The sequence below is a fragment of the Primulina huaijiensis genome, chromosome 7 (assembly GCF_012295235.1).
Source record: "Primulina huaijiensis isolate GDHJ02 chromosome 7, ASM1229523v2, whole genome shotgun sequence".
Classification (NCBI taxonomy): domain Eukaryota; kingdom Viridiplantae; phylum Streptophyta; class Magnoliopsida; order Lamiales; family Gesneriaceae; genus Primulina; species Primulina huaijiensis.
In genome coordinates this window covers 20,267,951-20,275,828 of record NC_133312.1, presented here as the reverse complement: position 1 = coordinate 20,275,828, position 7,878 = coordinate 20,267,951, and the positions used below count along the sequence as shown (strand labels likewise).

The following is a 7,878-nucleotide window of genomic DNA, read 5'->3' as shown; positions in this document are numbered from 1 at the left end:
AACTCCTTTCTTTATTCTTCTAATCAGGTTCACGACTAGATGATTTGTTCCTCTTCTAATTTGCACTAGAAAAATTAGAAGATATTTTGCGTTGGAGATCAAAGTATCGAGAGACGGCTCAAACCAAAAAACCCCTTTGATATGGCCGAAAATATTGAGAGAAAATATGGAGGAATTTTCGAAAAATTGGTATCAAGTGGAGGCTAGGGTTTTTCGAAAAATTGCGGATGAATTATTTTTAACCTTAAGCCTAATACACATTTATATAAGTTTAGGCCCATTAATAAAATTAAATACTTAATGGACTTAATCAATTAATTATTCTAGTCCAACTAGTTTAATTAATTAATTAATTAATCTTTTAAAGTCCAATTAAGAACATTAATAATATGTATGTTGGTCTTGTACTCCTACAAGCCCATTATACATATACCCATTACATTTAATTTAAATCCCTTATAAATTCAACATTTGAATTTAATATTTAAATTATAGATTCAACTCCTTGAATTTATTACCTCCAAAATTTAATATTTAATAAACTCAACTTTTGAGTTTAATAAATTAAATTATCAAATCTTATAAATTCAACTCCTTGAATTTATTCTCTCCAAATTTCATAAATTCAACTGCTTGAATTTATTATCTCATAAATTCAACTCCTTGAATTTATTTTCTAAAAATTTAATTATCATAAATTCAACTCCTTAAATTTACTATATCATAATATAAATTCAACTCCTTGAATTTATTCTCTCAAAGGGAACAAACTATCCAGTGTTTGTGTGACCCTCAATGGTTCAGGGATACAGCTAGCCGTGGGTTCACAACTCCTTGTGATTCAGGACATAATCCTTTATTCGGGCTTACTCTTATTTGCCTCATTCAATGTATCAACAATTGATCATGAAAATGTCAGAAATCATATTTCTGATTAAACCCATCGAACCATGGTAAGAGCGTCTAGTAGCATCGCCCCATGATTCCCTAGGTATCACTGATAGTGCCTGCAAGAACCAGTCGATTATGATTAACGTACAGTACGGTCCCTTCATCTTATATATCCCGATCGAATATGCAACATTGGTTCATTGAGGGTTGCATATTAATTCGATAACTATGTGACACATATGAATAGTGGCATCGCATGTACTATTGGAGAACTCTTTCTTCAATGTACATCTCATACTCTGGCCAGATATTCCACGCACTATTATTTCGTCAGATCACATAGGATATCCACACCCATAGGTGAGCGATGAATCCCAGACTACAATGCACTGGCTCCTATATGTGTCGCAATTGTACCCAACCTCGTCACCTGATTACTCTCCTGGAGCCGGTAAACGAGTCAAAGCACAGCCCTAGCATATAGAGCCTCAGTGTTGTCCCGGGTCGTAAGGACTAATGGTGTACAATCATAACCATGGACTTATCCTCTCGATTAATGATAACCACTTGGAAAGTCCGATGGGGGGTTGTTCGGTATAATCATCATATGACTACCCATCTGCATGTTTGGACATCTCTATGCTCTTATCAAAAAACACAGTACACAACATCACAGATGCTAGTCTCGAACTCAAGCGACCTTTATCCATGTTTTAGGCGGCTGAATCGACTAAGAACGAATTTAGAATATGCAGTGTTTACAAATGAGTTTCAAAATCGAATTACGATTCATTTGTATTAATGCATAATCAAGGACATTATCTATGCTGATCGTATGAGTATACAGATAAAGTGAAACGAAACTATTAAAAGTTAAATTCTATTAAAATAAAGATTGTTTATTACAATTGAGTCAATAAAATCTCTAGCCAACAGTTGGCTTGCAGGGCATCTATTCCAACATATATATGGGTCATGGTCCCCAAATCACATGGCATCGCGTTTCTTATTCTCTTTCTCATTAAAGAAATAGTTCAGACGAGGAAACTAAAAGATTCTCTCAAGCAAAAGAGCGTGTAGATCTTGAAAATCAATACACGTTCTAAAAAATTCAGAATTATGACTTCAGGTACGCTTCCGCTTAAGTTTTTAGTTAAATTTTTAATGATTTAGCATTATGGATTATGTGGCTTATGGATTTTCCCCAACAAGTGGTATAAGAGTCACTCATGCTTGAATCATTGAGATTTGTTTAAAGTTTTTGGATATTATTTGGTTCCAGATCTGGAAAAGAAAATTTTGTTTAAATTTTTTTTTATATGACTTCAGATCTGAAAAATATTTTGATTGAAAACGAATCTTTTAAAGTTTCGATTTTGGTAAAGAGATTTTGATTGAAAATTTTAAGGATACGGTATAGGACTTCGATTTTCGGTCCGGATTTTGTTCAAAAAAATATTTTAAAGGAAAATAAAAAATTTCGGTTAAAAAGTTTCTCCAAAATCGACATAGGATGTGCCCAACAGTGTCCAAACAGACATAGACACACAGAGACACCTTTTCAGGGTGCCTTCGTGCGCCCAGGGTTGTCCAGAAAGTCGTATGGGCGAGATTTTGGGGCGCCCCTGCGCACTCAGGATGTTTTCGACAATAGCAGGCGCGATTTTGAGCACTCCAACGCGCATCGTTCGGATTTTCAAAAAAATTTATTATTCAAGTTTATTCGGTTTAAGCTTAAATGAACAATTATTCAAATAATGGTAATGTTATATATTTTTTAAAAAGATTGATTGAAATAAAATGTCACAAAAGTTATCTCTTTTATGGAAATTTATTTTATTTTGAAATAAAAAAGATTTTGGTATATGTGATTTATATGAATATTAATATAATTACATATGCACTTATGGTTGTGATATTTTTTCGGTTTTTATTTGAATAATAAATCGACCCAAAGGAAGATTGTTATTTGAAATGATAGTTACTATCGGTGTTTGACTACTGCGTCAGGAAAGCACTTACAAATCCAAAGATAAAGCATTAATGGAGTGTTCGGTATCCTATTTATGAGGTATTTATTATTTGAATTTACTGATTATTTTATTTAGATATTTGGTGCAGCATGTATATTTGGTTTTCTGTTCTATGTTCAGATTTGACTCTTGCAAATATTCATTCCAACATACATTATATTCTTATGTTAAATGGCTCGAACTTTAAATCGTGGCAAGAGAATTTACCGATAGTTATCGGAGTCATAAATTTGGATCTTGCGATAAGCATTGACTCTTCTCCCGCCATTACGGATAAGAATATCTTTGATGCAAAGAGGGAGCTTGAAAGGTAGTTGAGGTCGAATCTCATGTGAGATAGAATCGATTTCAAAATGTTTACTATTCGTGTTTAGTGTGCTTCGGTGCTTTAAGGGAAATAACTTCTCCATCTGTTTTCGTAGTTATCTCTCTCCAAACTATGTTTCTGATGGAGATTCTGTTTTGAGTTTTGTTAGGAAAAATGCTAACCACAGTAGCGTAGAAACGAACTCGTAAAGATAAAGCAGTAACCGAAACAAGTGTATTATTAACAGTATGATTATTGTGCAAAGGAAAACAAAACCAAACTGAGGCCTGGAACGTGTACAGTTTCCTTAAAACAGATTCGCCCCTACGTTATGTGCTTCGAGGTTTCAGCGGACGTCTGTTTCCCAGGATACAATGGGCAAACCAGCAATGATGTCGCACAAATCACTATGCTAGCGAACTAAACAGCACCTGAACTTTATCAATGGACGGAGTAAGAGCAAAAGCGCAGCAAAAGCGCAGAAGTGCAGCAAAAAGACCAGAAGCAGAACGCATAGTAGTGGGAGAAAGTGGATTTCGGTGTGTGTTTCTTGGCTACGCACATCCCCTATTTATACATGTCAACACCACCCATATGAAAGGCCAAAGTTTGTCTTAAAGATGGTAGATGAAGCACCAAGAGTTGGGGAGGCGAAGCACCAAAAACCAAGCCATGTGAAAGGTATCAACCGAAAAAATAAAATAACAAAATATGGCATAGACTGCTAGGCGATTTTTTTGGGGAGGCGACTCACTCAGGTCGCGTTCGTACGTTTGCACACAAGTCAAGCCTTTTTCCACTGCAAATCGAGCCAATGATTTGCACCCCTGTGTCGACGTGCGCGAGAGAGAACCTCTTGACCAATTATTGTTGTATCTCCATAAAGTGTAACACAATATAAACTTAATTATTCCACTTTATTTTTTAGATGTGGGACAAACCCACCTTTCCAATTTTTCATTCACTTGTATGGAAAAGTCCATAAACCTCAAGCCCATAAACCTCACATTTAATCTAACAAGTTTATGAACTGTGGACATGGCAGTTATCTTTGCCATGCATATCCAAGAGTTTTTGTTCAGTGACAGGAAATAAAGTCAAAATTTATTCACTATCGTGGTTCTTTGTTGTGGATATAATTGATCATTTCGAAGTTGACTCTCAAATTAATTAATACAGCAGAAATATCTGAGTCAGTATATGTTAGCAACCTAGTAAAGGTTGACCAATAAGTTTCAGCTTTCTTCAAAGGTAAATTGCTATCATGTTATTACCTTACTTTGTTTTCGCCTGCTAAGCTGAAAAACCTTATTCAAGAATTGCTTATGTACCGATTCATTCGGATGAATCCGTGAGTACGTGCAAATGCGCTATGACACACAGAATCTTCCTTGATGAGTGCATACAAGACTAGGTCTCTTGTGAGACGGTCTCATGAATCTTTATCTGTGAGACGGGTCAACCTTATCGATATTCACAATAAAAAGTAATACTCTTAACATAAAAAGTAATATTTTTTCATGGATTACCCAAATAAGAGATCCGTCTCACAAAATACGACCCGTGAGACCGTCTAACACAAGTTTTTGCCTAATGATATTCTACAGCTGGATAATTGGTGGTTTTCATAACCCTTTGATTTTCCCCATCTATCCAGATCGCCAAGCAATATAAGTTTAGAAATGATATCTCCTTCCAAAACCTTTTTTCCTAAAATATTGTGCTGGTAAAATTGGTGTTTCCCATTTAAATATTTAGAATCAAACTTTCTATGGGTTGTATAAACAACTTGGGCACGAAACATAGAAATCTGGCCATCCATTTACCAACAAGAAAGTTCTTTTGACTTTTGGAGAAAAGTGTGCTGAATTTGAGATGCTCTTCAAATTATCTATCAATCTTTTCTCACGTCAAGAAATTGACTGTTTTTTTTCTAGATGTATTATCTTTGAGGGAATAAATTTTGAAGGTTATCCTTCGTGTTTCAGATTCTACCAAACTTTGAAGGTTGTCCTCCGCGTTTCAGAGTAGTATAGATATTTTATGGTCCTCCTTTGTTTTTCAGCTATAATCATTTACATGTTTTTGAGGATTCTTATTCCATCTTAGATTATATGTTGATAAATATGAAGTGGAATGAACTAGCTTTACTAATATTCATTCACATGGAATAAATGCTAGGTGAGATTAATCAAGCCATTACTGCAGAGGAATGCAGGATAAATGCTTTTATGCACTTACAAGATAGGAATCTAATTGTTCAAAAATTGCGCCAAACTTCTCTCCAAGAACAATTACCCAAGAACATTGAGGGGCTTCTTTGTTGTTCTCACATAGCTTTTAGTATGCTCTTTTTCAGCCAATTCTTCCTGATTTTTGTGCAGTCTATTTAAGCTATTCTGCATGCATTTGGATTTTCCTCGCTGAACATTGATGTGATGTTACCATTCCCATTGCTTATGTTCCCACCGTGGTAATCCTGGATGTAGTGGTCGGGTATACTGTAGCGTGAGTATCTCGGTGGCGAGCGGGGATATGCATATTCGGTTACATAGGGTGATGGCTTGTATGAGTTGTAGCTGTGAGTCACGTAAGTGGGTTGAGAGGGCTCGCTTCCGAATCCTGGCCGAGTGGTGTGAACTTGTGAGGGCTCGTCTCTGTATCCCGGTCCTCTGGTTGAGTGTTGAGATGTCTCACCTACGAACACGGGGCCTCTAGTGTGGGGCTGAGATGGCTCGTATCTGTATCCCGTGCTTCTGGTGTAAGGTTGAAATGGCTCTCCTCCGAATGCTTGATGACTGTACCCCGGTGCTCTGGTGTACTGTTGAAATGGCTCACCTCCAAATCCTGGATGACTGTATCCAGGGCCTCCGAAATAAGGTTGAAATGACTCACTTCCGAATCCTGGATGACTGTATCCCTGGCCTCTAGCATAGGGCTGAAACGGTTCATCTCTGAATCCCGGACCATTGCTTTGGTGGAAGTTCTGACCATATGCATATCTGTATCCATATTCTGGTGGATAACGATATATGACATGAATTTCTTCAGCATCCTTAGGCTTACAAGGTTGAGTGGGATGGCTTGTAACATTTGCAGATTCGGCTGATGATTTTGGCTCAGGTGGTGGCGAATCATGTGGCTCCTCTACTGGTGGTCCTGCTTCTGTTTGTGCCTGTTCAGCTGGTGTGTCCTTGTGCTCCGGTGGTGGTGCTCCTCCCTCTGGTGTACCAACTTCATTGGCTGGTTCAGTTGGTTGCTCCGGCTGCTCCATATGTGAACAAATAACTGCACTCTTCCTTGTCTTCTTGATGGCTTTTACCATCGCTACAGGGTCTGCCCACCCGATTATTGTTATTTTTTGTTGTGGAAAATCAACATAGAGATCGCATATACCTGTGAGACATACCGTTTTGGCATTAGATGAAGCTCATCAATAGTTTTTTTATCATTTAGTCTGAATTTTCTTACCAGTTATTCCTTGCAGAGCTTTCTTGATCTTCTGAACACAACCATTACAGTCCATTCGAACCTTTATCTCTGTGATTCTTGGTTTCTGCACATATTTTTTTGAAATGATTACATAATCAAAGAATTTTTTAACACGGAACATAAAAAACTATTTGTTGTTCATATCCTAGCTAAATGTAACATGGGTTTAAGAACATACCTCCATTTCTTGTGCCATCAATGGAGATTAGGGAATAATGATGGAGAAAATATAAAAAAAAAACTGAGGTATTTTGCAATGGAGAGATTAAAGAAGGAACTAGAGAATCAAATATATGGCATGCATTAGTGCATGGAGAAGGAATATTTTAAAGTTGATGAATTGTGGGACATGCAAAGAATCTCTTTTTCTGATAAGTTTATCTTTGGAGGGCTATTCTCCCCTTTTCTGGTATTGTGGGTCTCCCATAGGAATGGTGGTCTTTTGCTCGAGTTTGATGTGTTGAGGGAAGGGAATTTGCTTTTAGTGTTAGATAAACGATGGCCATTGGTTGCTTATTTTAGTTTATTATGACATAAATATGTAGTAGTCGACATGACCTTGATTGGCAGAAACTAGCCAACTCCATCTATGGTCACTTGGCTAATTGATAGGTCATGCATGCCAAGGGGTAAATAGAGGTAGATGGCTTGATTGTTTGTTATGTTTGTGCACATCTTTTTATCACATCGTCAAAATTTATCAAAGGGTGTGTGAGATTAGTAGTCGAATATTTTGTGATAGTTATCGTTAATCATTGCCGTAAAATGGTTATTGATATAAAAAAACTTATGACACATTAAGCATCAAAAAGAGTGTCGACACCGCTCTCCCACCTCGTGAATCCGGGTTCATTAGTGTTACTTACACAAGAACCATCTTTCATATTCATATGAATCACCTATTGATTTCAATTTTCTGATTAAATTGAAATGTATCGTTTTTCTGAATAAATTTTTGTAATATTTCTATTACGTGTCCTGTTCACCTAGGAAAAAATTTAGATATGTATATAATAGTTAATAGTAAGATTCCATTGGAATAAAAGTTGATAACATTAGGTGTGGAAAACCAACGGTGGAAATAGAATAAAACGTAGATAGATATAGCAACGTCGCAATGGTCAACAAAATGAAAGTAGCTTTTCAGAAGTGAGA

At 36.5% G+C, this 7,878-nt stretch overlaps 1 protein-coding gene across 1 annotated transcript; it reads right to left on the bottom strand.

The window, feature by feature from the left end:
• Positions 1-4,830: 4,830 nt before the first annotated feature.
• Positions 4,831-7,030, bottom strand: LOC140980300 (uncharacterized). Its single transcript, XM_073446049.1, has 3 exons — positions 6,902-7,030; positions 6,703-6,787; positions 4,831-6,627 (listed from the first exon to the last, which is right to left on the bottom strand). Exons 1-3 carry the CDS (start codon positions 6,917-6,919, stop codon positions 5,621-5,623), a joined length of 1,110 nt encoding a protein of 369 aa, XP_073302150.1. The 5' UTR covers positions 6,920-7,030; the 3' UTR covers positions 4,831-5,620.
• Positions 7,031-7,878: the final 848 nt, after the last annotated feature.

Excerpts from the sequence above, each read along its gene's own strand:
- LOC140980300 (XM_073446049.1), bottom strand. Across the intron at positions 6,628-6,702 it reads AGCTCTGCAAGGAATAACTG|GTATATGCGATCTCTATGTT; the intron begins GTAAGAAAATTC and ends TATGTCTCACAG.